The following is a 17,718-nucleotide window of genomic DNA, read 5'->3' as shown; positions in this document are numbered from 1 at the left end:
AGGGAATGGATTCCAGATTACTAAACCTCTGTGCAAAGGGAGTTCTCTTAATCATTTTCCCTTCTTCCTTTGTTAATTATCTTAAATCTCCACAGGAAATGGTCAAACTGCAACAAAACACTTTTGACATTTTTGTCTGAAGGCACTAACAATTTTGCAGGTGTCAAAAACTCTCTGGCATCTGTCAAATGCACACTTCTCACTTTAGAGCCTCTAATGCATGTATGCAGACATTCATGCAATGCATGCCAGAAATTGTGGAATGTAATGTGTATTGGAACAAATGGAAACTTGGCACCATTAGAATAAGAAAAACTTTATGAAAATAAAATTTGAGTAAAGTATTGAATCTGGTGCATTTTATCTATCATCCTTCAGAAACACACTTAATTGTCCTTTGTTTAAAAATATCATTTTTTAACAATGAGAAAGCTACCTCTTAATGTTCGATATGACTAAATGGAAATAAGAAAGTGTACAGTTCTAGGTAGTCACCTCATCAGATCACCAAACAATTGAAATCCGTGTTCCCAAGGTTGTGTTTACTTAACAATCAGACTTAATGCCTTGCTTTGCACTTTAATTGCATACCAAACATCACATGGTAAATTACATGTACAACTATTTTCCTTGTAAATAAAACTAAGACAGTGTAATCTACTGGAAGACAAGGTATTACCTACCTACTATAGGAGACGAGTAAGGCCAGAGTCAGCAAACAAATGGATAAAATGTGCCTCCACAACAGGTCTAAACATCTAGCATTATTTGTTTGGTGCATTCTAGAGAAAGGATCAAATATGATGTTTTTTCAAATATGTTGAAATTTATCACATTATCATTCATTAATATACATTTGCGCCTACAAGACTGCAAATACCCCCAGAGCCTTACAGAAGTAATATCAAAAGAATGCTTGAGATAAAACCAAGAAGCTAATGAGGACATGTCAGAGGAAGGTTTTTAAGGAGCATCTTAAAGGACCAAACTTGAAGAGACGGAAGGAAATCCATGCTTAGGGGCCAAATAACTAAAAACTAGATCATCAGTGTTAGACTGTGAAAATCAAGTCCAAATGGAAGAACTGACGTGTCTTCTTCCTAAATAACTGCTTTTTTTTTTTAAAAAAAAACCTATCCAATATAAAGCTCAGAATTGAGAATCCATTTTGGAAGTTTGGTCCCATCCAATGCAAACCACAAGTCAAATTTGCTTCTGAAAAAAGTAGCCAATTCAGACTCATGTTCTGAATTTTCTCCACAGACCTTTAAAGGTTTTTTTTAAACTTAAATATCCAACTTGATCCTGAAAGTTCCATCAAATCTACCTCCACTACCTTTTCTGACCAACTCATAAGTAGCTATATCTTAGTGTATTTATCATTGTTTCTACTGGTAATCAGCCTGCCCAATGGAAACATCTACATTATTGCTTTGTTTAATAACTTGTTCACTTTTGCAATTTCTCCTCTGTGGAAGTGATGAATATGTAATATCAAATGAGAAAATCTATTGAAGAGACATACACACCTTAAATAAAGAAAAAGGAGTGAGTAGATGGAAAAGAACCACATGAACTGGGAATGACTGGAGGGCATCCCATATTCTGTAAACAAGTTAGCATGGCCACCTGTAAAAGTAATTAAGAAACATTTACAACATATGAAGTAATAGAATCTCTCTTGTATGCAAAACTCAGGCTGATGAAATCCTTTATTAAAGGGCCTTTAATATAACAATCATGATCAAAGGGAGCAGAAATTATTTTTAATCATTCAGGTACTTGTTGGATTCCATGCAAAGAAGAAAAATAGCATTCCAATTAGAATTAATCTGCGAACAAAAGGACACGCAGAGCAATAATCTTTTAAAAATCATGAAGATTTCTAGTCCAAGATTTTGAATGGATAATATTGCATAATTAAACTCCATTACTGAGATAACCACGTGCAGTAAACTTATGGAAAACACTGAATGTCTATTGGGAATGGAAACTCCCCTGGTATCACTTTAGAGTAAATTGATCAAACTGCTTCTACTAAAATACAAGTACAAAAACTTGCTATGAATGATAAAGATACAATCTAAAACCAATCTAAGAACTGATACTTTATAATACAAATTTCTTGTCCCATGCTGATAAAATTGCACAATAACTGATAATACAGTTCCTCTGGGAGGTGTGGAGTGGAGCAGTTTAAAGGTCATTCTTTGAGCTATAGAGGATGCATTGTTTGACCTGCTTAGTTTCTCCAGCATTGTGTTTTTGCCTCAACCACTGTGCCTGCAGACATTTGTGTTTTTTACCTCTTTGAGGTATGTTTTGGATAGTCTCATTCTCTTGTGCGCAGGCTTCCATTTGCAACCTGAGTGAAATCCAGAAGGTCACTAGTGAGGAACTCATCATAAAGAAAATGGCTATAATACTGAATGGGAGCATGCGTGTCACATTTTCATGATGAGTTAACAACATTATACACCATATCATAAACAGATTGTGACAGATCAAGAAAACACCTTTCATGTAAAATACCCCTTAAATTAAGCATTTTTCAAATAATGAAGTACGGACTGCAAAAACTTGAGCTGGAATTACTAAATCAGATTAAAGGCAATGGAATCAGAGTCACACCAAAGTTTGCCACACAACTGCTTGCAGATCCTAATCCATCACATCAGGCATGTCTCCGTTCCTTGCACTCTCTCTCTTTCCTTTACCCTCTGTCTCCTTTCCCCCAGTTAATAGAGACACCCTCCCCCAATCTTCCCTCACCTTTCCTCTCTCCTGTCCATATCCAATTAATACTTTTTGTCTGTTGGCCTGTACTCCTCCCCCTTCCCTTTCTTTCCTTCTCCCTGATCTATTAATTCAGGCACCTGCCTGCTTTTTACTCATACCTTGAAGAAGGGCTCAGGCTTGAAACGTCGGTTTTATATCTTTACCTCCTATGGACGCTGCGAGACCTGCTGAGTTCCTCCAGCGTTTCTTTGTTTTAACCATCAGGTTCAATAACTACTTTAACTGATCCATATTCAGTTCTTGATGAAATCTCTTCTGCACCATAAATGACAGTTTAAGTCTGTCGAGCATATCTTCTGTACATTTAAACATGTAAAATGGTAATTTGCATATCAGAAAGCAGAGCAATGTGCCTTTTTTTTCTGAAAGGGATCGCAAAAGAAGCATTCACTCCTGAAACAGGAAATAAAAAAGTTTAGTGCAATGAATGGATCTCACCTTGACAAGGTCTGGGCTCTTTGATAACATTCTTAATTACCCAGTTGAAGCCTTCATTTAGTACCAAACCGCAGAGGAATGAAATCTGAAACAGAACAGCAGAATTGAGAGATCTTAAATAGTTTTGATGTTTTCAGTGCACATCTATTTTGAAAACAGTCCATTATCCAACACCCTACTGATATTCAGGATGGTAGTTTCTGTGCGTTTATATCTTAATTGCAGACGACTTGTATTCTTTAATTGCTACAATTCTTATCATTCATTACTACCAACCCAATAGGAAGACACTTACAAACCCCTTCAACAGCTATGCACAAAATTGAATAAAATGCAAGATCAGAACAGTAGAGAGATTAATACAAATATGAAATTAGAAACAACAATTATTCAGTGAAACTCCATTATAACACAATAGCATCGCGATAAAAGCGGGGCCGCGCTTTAAAAAAAAAGGTTCATGAAAAACAGTGGTTTCCAAAAAAAACATGTACACTACCTGTATTTACAACCATCTTTATTTCTTACAATCATCATTTTATTTCTTAAAAAAGTAATCACGTGTTTGTTGCTTGAACGCAGCAGGTCACAGGCTGCGAGCAAAATCCAAAATATCTCTGAGCTGGAGGATTCTTACATGGTCCGCATCTTGGGTCACTGGCCAACTTCGAGGTACTCAATAGCTTCAAACACTTTTGGAGATGGGAGTGGAGGCTCCTCAATATCATCCTTCTGTGGTTCAGGATCCAGTGCTATAGTAACATTACGGATGATCTCGGAGTCCGTCAGGTGCTCATATGCTGGGCATTTGTCAATCGGCAGAGAACCACTGGTGTAAATCCTCTTTGTTAATTTCAAACAGCCTCTCTGCCTCATACACCTCTTCATCTATGAAGCCATTAGAATTCTTGCTCCTCATCATCTTCCACGGTGGATTGTCGGGATGAAAAGGCTGCACCCAGACCCTTCTCCCAGAATTTTTCCCACACACAAGGAGCTGACTGCTGCCCAGCCCTTCCCACCTAAGTGGCAAAGTTCCTTAACGTTCATGGTTTTCGGATATTCTTCCAGCATTGTTGATTCCTCTACAATTCTATGAATTAATTCACGTCTATAATTCTGCTTGAATACGGAGATGATCCCCTGATCTTGGGACTGGATCTTAGATGTAGTGTCCTTCGGGACAAGAAACTTGGATCTTTCTGTTGCGCTTACTAGGTTGGTAGCTGTTGAGTAGACGGGACAGCTGTCAAGCAAAGGAAGAGCTTTGAGTTCTAGCTTTTGTATGCACAAATGAGCACGGACGGAAGGGACAAAAGTTTTGTAAAATCAATCCTCAAAGAGGACACTGGTCATCCAAGCATTGCTGCTATGTATATATTCGAACGGTAACAACTTCACGTTGACATGGTGGAAACAGCGGGGTGATCAAAATTTGCAAATTAGGAGCCCTTTTAACTTACAAATGAGCACGAATGGAAGGGACAAAAGTTTTGTAAAATCAATCCTCAAAGAGGACACTGGACATCCAAGCATTGCTGCTATGTATATATTCGAACGGTAACAACTTCACGTTGACATGGTGGAAACAGCGGGGTGATCAAAATTTGCAAATTATGAGCGCTTTTAACTTATGTGTTCCGTCTTGTTAACTTAAAACGTCACGTGATCTTTGTATTGTTTGAACCCCTCACATCAATGGGCATCACCTTTCCAAACCAGTGTTCGGTCTGCAATCATCTTGTAGCAGAGGCCTGTTTCATCAGAGTTGTACACTTGTTCTTTGACGTAGCCACCTTCTTCTAAGAGAGTTTTTAGTTCTGCCAGGTATTCACTAGCAGAGGCACTGTCGCTGAGTGAATTTCCCCAGACCCTAACACTTGAGAAATCCTGCGACATCATTTAAACCGGTCTAGCCATCCATTGCTAGCTTTGAACTGTAGGTTTCTCCGTTGATCAGCTGGTCAAACTTCTTGGCTTGAGCTTTGAGAATAGGCCTGGAAATTGAAAGGCCTGAGTGTGCTTGAATAAGCCACTCGTACAGGCTGACATCTTTGGCTGTCTTCATGCATTTGGCCTTTAGTCCCGCCTCTTCCTTGACTTTCCAAAGCAACAGGTATGCAAAGGTCTCATGGAACTTGGGTTTGACTTTTATTCTTGATCACGTAAAGTGCATGAAGCTCATCTTTCACAGAAAGAGCTTTTCGTTTTCTAATGGTGCTTTCCATTTTGAAAAAAATTCACTTCTGGAAAAAGCCAAAAAGGGTCCAATGGCTCATCATGTTACTTCCAGATTCATGTAAAACAGGGGCATGTTAAATCAGGGTTCCACTGTACATTGCACATTTCCCCTTTTAAAATGACGCTTGAGACATACAAGGTAACTGAACAGGGAAGCAGAAAAATTTAATTAACTACCTTTTTCTCCCTGGCCACTTGGAGGGCTGCTAGTTATTCATTCTGCCTGCATTTTGGTTTCTCAATTATGTTTTTTTTATATACATAACCGCTGCATTCTAGGATATTATTCCCATTTTCCCAGAACACAGTGTGTTTATTTTAAAAAATAGGAACAGGAATAAAGGACTCATTCCCATTCCCACATTTTACCTCCTCAACCCCTAGTTATTTTCATAGATCACCTGCATTCTAAACTGCAGGGATTGTGAACAATAGGCTGATGAATAGAATGCCCAGCCTCTTTAAATACTGCACTTCAGGTATTCTATCTAAACTCGCAGTGTGATAAAGATATTTGGAGTTTTGGAATGGAAAAAAAATCACGCAAGTTCTATGTTTAAAGAAAAATGTGTGCTCAGTTTAATTCATCTTCAGCCATTCAGGAAGGCACAGTGCTTGGAACACTTTCTTGAACACAAAAATCAATCCATAAACAAAATCCTTAGCCTCATGATTGGTCATTTACCAAAAACAAAACCTTCTGAGGCTTCAGCACGTGTAGGCAGGAACTCCATGTTATAAAATCACCCATACACGAATTGATACTGTTGATGTTTCTGCACAGAATATTCCATGTTTCATTGTGCTTCATGGACGCATTTTTTCTATTGAAAATACAGTTTGTTCAGATAGACCAACAGATATTTCTGAGAAATCACAATTATTTGGCTTACATGGGGAGACAATAATATGAACTAGCAGGTTTATGTGTACAGAGCTAAACACTGGTCGCAGCAAACGAGAACTGGACATCTTCCATTTATCTATCCCCGTGAACTCACCACTGGACAAGTATTCCCCTCTACGTCTTCCACAGGGACCGCTTCCGCCATGACTCCCTTGTCCACTCCTCCCTCTCCACCAATCATCTCCTTGGGACTTATCCCTGTGACCACAGAAAAGCTCCACTTGCACCCACACCTCCTCCCTCAGCACCATTCAGCGCCCCAAAGAATCCTTTCAAGTGAAGCAACATTTCACTTGTGAATCTGCAGAGGTCATCTACTGCATTCAGTACTTCCACTGTGGTCTCTTCTGCATCGGAGACATTTGACACAGACTGGGAGATCACTTTGTTGAGCATCTCCATTCTGTCTGCCGCAATAACGTGGATCTCCCAGTGGCCCCCCATTTCAATCCTTCATCCCACTCCCTTGCCAACATGTTTGTCCATGGTCTCATGTTCTGCCAGACTGAGAGCACCTCATCTTCTGACTGGGCGCCCTCTGACCGAATGGAATTAATATTGACTTATCTGGCTTTTGTTAAAAATTACCCCTCCCCCAACACCCTTGCTTCCCTGTCATCTCTACATTGCCTGTCTCATATCGCACAGACTTGATAAATTCCACCTAGACCCTCATCACATTTTGTTGGTCTGGATTCCTCCCCCATTGTTTGAATTCTCATACTTTCTGTAACATCCTGATTTTTCCTTGAAGAAGGGTTCAGGCCCGAAACATGGGCAATATAGTTTTGTCAAAAAGATCCTAGATCCTGAATAAACCAACTTAGTTCCTCCAGCATTTCGTTGTTTTTATTCCATTTATCTCAGTTCTTTATACCCATCTAGAAAGTAGACAATGGTGATCTATCCCAAAGCCATCCACCAATGTATTCTCATACGAAGTCCACCAATTTGAAATTGGGAACTGATAGAGTGCAGAAACCAGATGGAATTCATGTACGCGATCTATTTAACTTTGGGATCCAAGGAGCATAGATTAACAAGCAAATTAATGAATAAATCTGATTTAAGTACTAAATGTACTTTATAAATTACCTACATCTATTACTGAGGGATTATATATTAAGAAGTGCACTTTACTATTGTATTATGAATATATTAAAAAGGCAAACAAAAGTTGCTTTTAAGCAGTGTTTGGGGAAATCAACATTGAAACAATTAGAAAAGAAAACAGAAAATACTTTTTAAAAAACTAATACTTACAGAGTGCAGTTCCCTCTTGAACACAATGAGTGTGATGAAACCAAAAAGGATAAATACTGGGACGAGGCTTAAATATGCAAGCACCTTTCCTGCAAGGTCATCTGAAGAGCCAGAAAAAAAAATTCTATATTTAGGCAATGCAAATGTGCTGCTCAATAAATTTTTAAATTTTTTAGCACTGAAAATGTGAACAACCAACACCCAGTTAATGCTCTAGGAAAAACACGAGGCAAAATCAAATACTTGGAATACTAAATCTGTTGTCATCTGTCCTCACTGCAACTCTATTCCCCATTAACTCCTCTCTTTTTCAATTTTTTTAAATTGGATTTTACAGAAATAGTACACAGATCAATCAAAAGTAACATACAAAAAAAAAAGATTTGTATAAAAACAATAAAACTATTATATATAAATTCAATAATAAGTCAAACATAGAAAAGTGGTTAACACTTAAACAGTTACAATAAATGGCTAACTAAAATAGATTTTAAAAAAAGTAAATATTATACAAATTTCACCCCCTTCCCTTCTGAAGTTATCTGGGAAGTACATACAATTTCACTACCATAAAAAGAAACCACAAGCTCACAGATCAAGATCCAAGTTATCTTATAAATTATGAAACTAGTTAATAAAAAGATCCCATAAACTTAGAAAATTTAAATTTGTTACAGAACATCTGATTTTTTTCTAAAGTTAGGGATGCCACCATATCAGATAGCCATTGAGTATACATAGGAGGTATAGACGACACTTTCCAGGTTCTAGTATTTCCTAATTTCAAAACGTGTCATCTTCAAGGAAACGTGGGGGCGATATTCCAAATTACTATCTTATTAAAACAATAAACCAAACTTTGTAGATGTAGCTTTAATTTATTGATAAAACATATAAACATTTTGCATAACTTCGCATTAAGATTTTCATAACATTAAATAAACAAAGCATATACTGTATTTAAATATATAATATTCAGCTTTAAAGAGAGAGATACAAGAAATAAGATGAATTCAAAGAAAATTATTTCGTGCTCATGTCTCCTTCATAGTTCGAAGAATGAGATGCAAGCTCTTAGTCTGCGTGAATATTATGACATATTATGTCATATCACTATGCTAACACTACAAACAATAGTCTTTCTTAAAGAGACAAGCACAAAATTAATTAAGAATCAAAAACACAAGGTTTTTACCTTTACATTCCGGCCCCTAATTATTATAATACATATCAATAGCTAATATATAATAATTACTATTACAGATACACAAGTAAATATGTTAAGTATAAGAGTAGAAATTAAAGGTACAATAGATATCTTTACAAAAAAAAATGGAAAGCGAGGAACAAGACCAATAACTCCTTACCCTTGAACTACCATTAACTCCTTACCCTTGAACTCAACTCAAAGCAGTGCATTTACAATCCTCATGGTACATTCAGCCACAAACCTTCTCTGCCTATCTCCATCCTCACCTCATTTCATGTGCTGCCAAAAATTCCCATATATACTTCTCTTACTATTCATCTCAACTATCCTAAAAGAACTTATGCCCTCCACAAATTTTAGGGCATCCAAAACCTTGCTTTCAATCCTTGACCTGTCCAGTTTATCAACAACCCATATGTTGTAAACCTACAATATCTTGCAAAAAATCTATTTAAAAAATTCTTGTGTTTGTTTTCAAATCCCACTATGGCCTCGCCCAGATATTTGTAACTCTCTTAAATTCTACCAAAGTTTTCTGCACTTGATCAATTTGACAATCAAATGGTGACCAGACTTTCAGGTATGTAGGCTCCAATTTCTAGAATTCTCTCCCTAAAGCTTTCTTTCTCCCTCATCCTATAGAAAATGCCTTGCAAATCTTCTGATTAAGCTTCTAGTTCCAATGAGGTTCAAATAAATTTTACTGGATAATGCTCCTATAAAAGGCTCTAGAAAAACTATGGTACATTAAAAAGGTACTAAATAAATGCACATTGTTATTGAGAGAGTAAAAAATTGCTACCTTCGCTCTCATTACCATCTTGTTTGAATCTAATGTTGAGAGTTCAAGTACCAATCTAGAACCAATGAAAAGGTCTATGCTTAGAGTATATGCACAATATTGAAGTATACTCAGAAGGGCATTTCTCAAAATGTTAAATCAATGAAACAGATAATGTTCCTACATGCCGTAATCCCATTTACTGGCCGATACTGGAAAATGCAGATATCAGGCAAGGGTTAAAATAAGTTTCTCACCTTCTCTCTCTTCCTTCAACAATGCTTAAAAAACAGTCCTGGACTATACCATAAATAGTTTTTCCATAGCCACATGTCAAGCAGCCAATAGGCATTTGTTTTGTGTCACTCCAATACATTTTTTAAGTACACTATTTTGAATCAGCTTCAGTTAGCTTCCCATGTCATAATAACTGACTGCACAAAACAAAAAAGAAAGATGAGTTTTATTTGATGCACAGCATTTGAAATGGTGCTAGAAAGTTATTCCAAGGAAAATTAATAGCTAAGACTATGGGAAAACAAATATCACCCGTGGAAAGAAATCAAATCAAAATCTGGAAAATGACGAGCATTTCCAGACCCTTCATTTGTGAAGCTTCACTAATTTTTCAACATCCTCCTGATTATTTAATCATTACAATTTCCTGTGCTAAATGAAGCCTCCAAATTCATTTTTCTCAGGGGCAAATAATTTAATTGAATTCAGAGGAAGACATGTGCACACAACAATAAAGCCCCTCCCACATCGTCAAGATGGCAAAATGAATGGCTAGTAGAACCGCACATCCATTCTACACACAAGGTCAATAACACAACAGAAAACACCCCAATTTTTCAAGGCTTGCTTTCAAATTATAGCTTATTATTCTTAATATCATCCGATTGCTGACTGGAGAAAAACTCTATTTGTTCTTCTCAACATTCCTAAAAAATAAATGTAATCTAGAGATGCAGAATCCCTCCATACTCTCAAAACATTTTTCTGCGCTGGCCAATTTACAAAACCTCATTTTGTGTCACTGTATGGACATTAATTGTATAATGTCATTTTCCTGTAAAAACTAATTATTCCCAGGTACAACTCTAATAATAATGGGCCCTCAAAAAGTAGCAAACTAGGCATGAGGGTTCAGTTCTAATGTGTCCGATTTACAGGTATTGAACTTAGATTAAACTATCAAAGCTTTATGTTAATAAATTGATTCCAAAAGCAATGTACTCTTTTTTTTGTGTGAAATCATCAATCCTATTTGCCTCCATTCCTCTATGTAGTTGAAAACAAAAAAAAAGACAAATGTTTGAAACCTGAAATAAAGACAAAAACTGTTTGGGTTAGGCAACATTTGTAAAGAGAGAAACAGTTAACATTTTAGGTCAATGGTTTTTGTGGTAGAGGTCCATATTTGTTTCATTCTTTGGATTCTGATTCCTTTTCAGATTAAATTCATCTTTTCCATTGAGCCAAGTAAAATACAAAGCCTGAATTTTGTGGCCTATCTCGTTAACTTAAATCTCGAACACCTTTTGCTTAAATCTGTTGCAACCTTTCTGACTCATTTATCTTCAATTTATTAACATAAAGCTTTGATAGTTTAATCTAAGTTCAATACCTGTAAATCGGACACATTAGAACTGAACCCTCATGCTTAGTTTGCTACTTTTTGAGGGCCCATTATTATTAGAGTTGTACCTGGGAATAATTAGTTTTTACAGGAAAATGACATTATACAATTAATGTCCATACAGTGACACAAAATGAGGTTTTGTAAATTGGCCAGCGCAGAAAAATGTTTTGAGAGTATGGAGGGATTCTGCATCTCTAGATTACATTTATCTTTTTAGGAATGTTGAGAAGAACAAATAGACTCTAGTATGTTGTTGATTAATTGTAAAAGTTCACTTCTTGTTCCAAGTGTTATAGACCAAAATAACAAAATCAGGTAAAGTCAAGTATTTTGCTCATCAATAGCAACCAGAAAGTGGTCTAAAAGAAAAATTCTACAAATGCTGTCCAGCTTACTGAACATTTCCATCATTATTGGTTTTAATACAGAAAAAGTGGGGGATTGTGCAGAGCTGGAAATATTAAAAACAAAAGAGGAAATTGGATAATCTAGAAGCATGTAGAAACAAATCCTAGATCCCAGAATGTCAGATGCTTTTGGAAAACATTGTACATGCAATATGTTAAATATCGCAGTACATAAAAGTACTGGAGAAACTCAGCAAGTCATGCAGCATTCATAGGAAGTAAAAGGCAGTCAAAGTTTTATGCCAGAGTTCCCTGCTGCATCTGTTCCCAGGATGAAGCCTTCTATTCCAGACCATCTGAAATGTCTTCCTACAGAAAACATAGCTACCCCTCTCTGCTAGTAACTCATCCTTCAACCACATCTCCTCTATTTCACACACATCTGCCCTCTCCAAACTTAAGGACAGGGTTTCCCTCACTGGTACCTACCACCCCACCAAATCCAAAATATTATTTTCTGCAATTTCCACCACCGTGGGATCCCATCACCAGACACATCTTCCGTCCCCTCTCTGCTTCCCAAAGGGATCTCTCCCTCCATAACTCCCTCATCCCCTCCCACCAACACTTGCATTTACACCATCTCCCTACCTCTAACGGAGGCCCCAAAAGTAAAGCAACACTCCACTTGTGAATAGGGGACATTTTCTATATCCAGAGCTCCTGATGCGGTTTCCTTTACATCAGGGAGACTGGACACAGACTAGGAGATCATTTCACTGAGTACCTTCACTCTGTCCACTGCAATGATAAGGACCTTCCAATGGTCAAGCACCATTTCCACACACCAATGCCACACTCACAGGACTATCCATTGATTCATATACTGCTAGATTGAGGCCTCCCACAAATTAGAGGAAAAACATTTTGTATTCTATCTCAGCAGTCTGCAACCAGATTGCATCTCCAATGACTTCTCCAATTTCCATTAACCCTCCCCACCCTTAGTCTCTCGCTTTCCCTCCCCGCCTCCCTTCCTCCAGCTCCCCGCCCATTTTCCTTCCTTCTATCAGAGAGCTATCCTTCTTAGCCCTCTCCCCCCCCCCACTACTTATCAATTTCTTTTTTTTCCCCCCTATACTCTCACCTGTATCCATCTATTATATGTTAACCTGTGCTCCTCCCTCTTCCCCTTCCTCCATCTTTAATTCAGGCATCTGCCTGATTTTCCACATTATTGATGAAGGGCTCATGCCCAAAAAGTTAACTGCCTATAACTTCCCTTGCCCTGTGACCTCTGAGTTTCTCCAGTTCTTTTGTGTACTGCACCAGACATCAACATCTACAAATTTTCTTGTTTACCTCCAAGTTAAGTATCAGCTGGGAAAGCTGAGTAAACAACAGTGAAGTAATAACAAAAGTGATCTGCTCCCAAAAAAACATATTGTCGCAAAAGCTTTAATGTTCACTCAGAGGTGAACAGTATATAGCCAAAAACAATACAATGGAATTTGAAAGAGATGGCACCATTTGGAATTCAGACATGAAAGAAACTATCTACGATAAATAAAAGTATTTACATTTTGAGATGGAAAATTTACTTTACTGGTTACAGTGTTTTGAAAAATCCTAGAAATCATGAAATGCTTGAATTTTTTTTAGGATACTCTTCAAGTAATATTGATTGAGGGGCAAATATTTTCAAAAAAGTACCAGAGGCTCCTCACCAGACATTTCAGGGGGAAGACTGTTTGACATTTAATATCTTATTTGAAAGTCTAGCTCTGACAGTGCAGAACTGTTTCAATAATCATCATGTTGGAAAATAGTTCAACCTACAACCTTAAGATTCATAGGTTGCTACTTGTAGCCAATCCTGAAACCTAGACTTATTGAAAGGCTGACATGTCAAAGTTCAGATAGTTCTGCATGACTTATGCTAACGTTATAAGGACTCAAGATTCCATTTATTATCGTGTACACAAGACATTGAGTTATTGAGGATCTCACCATGTCTTCCTGCAGATCTAACCAGTTCTTCCGGCAGATGCCACCTCCATTGCCCCCATAACTTCAAGTCAGTTCAGCAATGAACCTGATCGCTATGTATCCAAATCTCACCTCCCTGATCCTGGGTTCAAATCCCCAAAGCATTAGGAAGGTATCAGGAGACCTGTTGTACCATTGTACCTTCATGAATCCAGGACCTAATGCCTAGTTTCCAGATGCAAGGCACCCCTCAGCCTCAGGCCTGTCACCAACTTCAGCTGGTAAGCCCTGAGCTGGAAATGACGATAGCAACCATATTTAGCTACTGGCACTCCAGACAGCAACTCTCCAGAACCATATTTGTTCTCACATATCTGTTAGAATCACCATATTTCAGAGATCTTAAACAAAGACTTCAGCTGCCTTCTCAGAAATGCAGAACTCATCATGAGAATCAGAATTTATTGTCAGGACCATGCGGGAGCATTACAGTGTAGATGTTGCTATAAAATGATATTTAAAAATAAAAAGCCCAAAAATAAGATAAAGTAAGGTAGTGTTCTACCTTACTGTAATTGTCCATTCTAAAATATGATGACAGTGGAAAAGAAGCTGTCCTTGTGCCACTGGGTGATAGTCTTCAGCCTCCTGTACCACCTGCCCAAAGGTAGCAGTGTGAAGAGGACATGGCCTGGGTGATGAGGGTCCTTGAGGAAAGAGGCTCTAGTGTCTTACCAATATAAATCTCAAGCAACACAAAGCAAATTACTTCTTATTTCAGTCATTTGTTGGTTCTTGCCTGAAGTACAGTGTGATCCAGAAATGAGAGTTGGAGCAAGAGTGTGCAACAGCAGGACTGTTTAAATGGCAAGAAGTGTGGCCAGAGTTCAAATGGGGAGTTGAGGCTTTGGCTCAAGAGGCCGAAGTCAAAGAAGCAAGCAAGAAGGAAGAACATTTGGGAGAACTTCTTCACACAATAGTAGTGGGAGTGTGAAGTGCCAGTTGGAATGGTGAATGCAGGCTCAATTTTCACATTTAAGAAAAATTTGGACTGGCACATAGCTGGGAGGGCTATGAACTGGATGGAGGGCTATGAACTGGATGGAGGGCTATGAACTGGATGGAGGGCTATGAACTGGATGGAGGGCTATGAACTGGATGGAGGGCTATGAACTGGATGGAGGGCTATGAACTGGATGGAGGGCTATGAACTGGATGGAGGGCTATGAACTGGATGGAGGGCTATGAACTGGATGGAGGGCTATGAACTGGATGGAGGGCTATGAACTGGATGGAGGGCTATGAACTGGATGGAGGGCTATGAACTGGATGGAGGGCTATGAACTGGATGGAGGGCTATGAACTGGATGGAGGGCTATGAACTGGATGGAGGGCTATGAACTGGATGGAGGTCAGTGGAACTAGGTAGAATAATAGTTTGGCACAGACAAGAAGGATTGAATGGCCTGTTTTCTGCACTGTAATGTTCCATGGTTCTAGGTAAATTGGCTGTGATGTCTCCTACAAGTGACTATACTTCCCAAATACTTAAAGCACATTATAGATCAATAAAGGCATCATGTAAATACAAATCTTTCTTAAAAAGCACCAAATTTCATGACTCGTTCATGACAATAAATTCTGATTCTGAAATTATGCTTTCCCCACCCTCTATTCCAAACCATTTATTTTCTCATAACCTTTCTCTGCTACTCACTCTTCTGAAGTGTCATGTTTAAAATTATGGACTGTGTCAACAACGTTCAGTCTCAGTAATTTATTCACCGTTAAAGATTTAATAAAAGGAGTAATTATCTTCTAAACCTCCAGTGGAGCAGTCAATATAATCCTTTCATTTCAATCACTGCTATAAATATTTTCACCACGATAGCTTTTTGCAGCCCCTCGCTGCGCGATATATTGCGCACGCGTAGATGTGCACTACAGAATCGCGAACTTTGAACAAACATGCGCGATATGGCCTTAGTCAAGACAAAATTCGGCTGTCCTTGCACATGCGTAGCTTGAGGGCGGCCACAGAGAAACCAATAGGACATTAGTTTGCAGTTACAACCAGCGAGTGAACTCATTCAACTCATTCCACAGTCCGACGCCCCCCATCCCCCCCCCCCCCCCGGAAAGAAAATCTGGCAAGGCCTGCAAACAAGGCTGCGACTTCTCCCTGCATGTTCCACATTTGTACATTTTTCTGAAGCCGGCTGAGAATCATTCTTCCACAAACCCTGCAGGAGAATCATTACCTGCGGGATATTCGACGTACGTCAAGGACAGCGGCTGCCACCGGTCTTTCTCCACAGCAACCGAGCACTTTCCAACCGCCGCCATCTTTACTGCATCACGGCGACCTACCGACAGCCAATCACACACTTAGTGATGAGGGCTGCACAACCGAGTGTCAACCAATTGGAGGTCGGTCACTATGGGGAACTCACCAATCACAGAACAATATTGGTTTTTCGCCAACAAGCTTTCTACCAGAGTTAAGCTGGCTGCAGACAAATGGAAACTGTTCAAAGTCGTTGCTCCCACTCCAGGACGTAGGCCACTCCACGTTTAATCTTGTAGCCAGCAGACAGTGATCGCATTCGCACATGAAGATTAAGCAAGAAAACGGGGCTTACAAGAAAATACACCAGTATCAATCTGTCCCCTCTCCATCAACCTCCAAAGGACAACCAAGGAAATGATCCAAAACATTCTCCGCGCTCCTTGAAGAGGTGTAACAATCCTACATATTTATGGAACTCCCTTGTCCATAACTGCTCAAAGATAGAAAAGCATTCAGAACCATATTGAAAATCAAGTCCTTTGGTCAAAAATAAGTACAGCCCTGTGGTAGTGGCTGTAGCTAGCATATTAGCTGCCTCAACATATTGCTTAAGAAGATACCAACAGGGTTTCACCCCTTCCATCCATCCTCAACAGCTGATAATTTTCAGACACAGGCTTTAAAAGTCGCCATTCTCTTAAATCCTCCAATAGATTCTTAAAACGTAACATATTAACCAAATATTTGGTTATTCGTTTGTGCAAATTGCAGAATGCGCAATGATAACATATTGTTATGACCTCAACTTAAATGGAAATTTCTGTCATAGTTTTGTAATTCTAAAGCCCTAACTCTATATGCAAATAATCATAATATTGCTTTTTCTTTTCAGATGTATCTTTTTAATGTACTGATGAATACAACAATGTGGATCTTAAAATAAAAATGCAATTTCAATTCACAAGGCAAAGACTTTACATCAAAAGCAATAATAAAAATAGAAATAGGCACACACTTTTAAATAAAGAATTACTATTTTGAACTCTCATCCTTCAAGTCCCAATCTTTCAAATATCTAAATTTTTGAGAAATTTCAAAGCAACCTTCACACTGAATCCACGACCCAGCTGCAAGAATTGATCCACACACTGACTAAGGTGATGCTTTAATAGTCCATGTGGGGAAACCCTCAATGAAACAAGACTAACATTTCACAGAAAGTAATCAATAACTATGCAAAATTGAAATTGAATTCACCCCAAAAGGTATCTAGATCTACCAACCTAAAACCAGCTGTCACAAATTCTAAAACAGAACCGTTACATTTTGATCTGAATATTCTTGAGTACCAATGCTTTTTCAACACTTTTTCTTATTTACAATTAATTGGGATATTGGTAATGATTTATTCCAAACATGTTGTTCTTTTTGGAATCAGATACTTTCAAATTGCAATACCCAGGTAGCCCTCCTGAGAGCACCTTTCAAATCGCAGGCAGACCTATCTGATAAATCAACAACCCGGCAATTTAAGAATGACACGGTGTGACGGGTCACGCACTCACAGGAAGAACTGGCTGTCAGTCATCCTCCTCCATCAATCACCGCCCCCCCCCCCCTTCAGCGACGTACCGCTGCTGCGAACAGCGGTGGGTGGGGGTAGTTGTGGTTTCTGCTGCGATGTTCTACTCCAGTTCGCAGCAATGGCTCAGTGCAGGAGTGTGGGAGCAATGGCCGTCTTCCTTACCCATAATTGGTTAAAGCTATGCCACTGGAATGGAAGACGGCCATTGCTCCCACACTGAGCT

General features: G+C 38.6%; 1 protein-coding gene across 2 annotated transcripts in view; it reads right to left on the bottom strand.

The window, feature by feature from the left end:
- Positions 1-16,034, bottom strand: part of dolpp1 (dolichyldiphosphatase 1) — a 28,817-nt gene extending 12,783 nt beyond the window's left edge. Inside the window, exons 1-5 of one of the 2 annotated variants that reach the window (XR_011351927.1) lie at positions 15,882-16,034; positions 7,649-7,749; positions 3,238-3,322; positions 1,530-1,629; positions 684-782 (exon numbers count right to left, since the gene is read on the bottom strand). Coding sequence is in view for 1 of the 2 variants with exons in the window: in XM_069919577.1 (XP_069775678.1) it covers positions 684-782; positions 1,530-1,629; positions 3,238-3,322; positions 7,649-7,749; positions 15,882-15,966 (470 nt within the window). In the remaining variant the exon portion in view is untranslated. The remainder of the gene's footprint in view (positions 1-683; positions 783-1,529; positions 1,630-3,237; positions 3,323-7,648; positions 7,750-15,881) is intronic. The other variant, XM_069919577.1, reaches the window with a different exon arrangement.
- Positions 16,035-17,718: the final 1,684 nt, after the last annotated feature.

Source organism: Narcine bancroftii, chromosome 1 (assembly GCF_036971445.1).
Source record: "Narcine bancroftii isolate sNarBan1 chromosome 1, sNarBan1.hap1, whole genome shotgun sequence".
Lineage (NCBI taxonomy): Eukaryota > Metazoa > Chordata > Chondrichthyes > Torpediniformes > Narcinidae > Narcine > Narcine bancroftii.
Note: the sequence above shows the minus strand (reverse complement) of the source record. Positions and strands in the feature narration are given on the sequence as shown.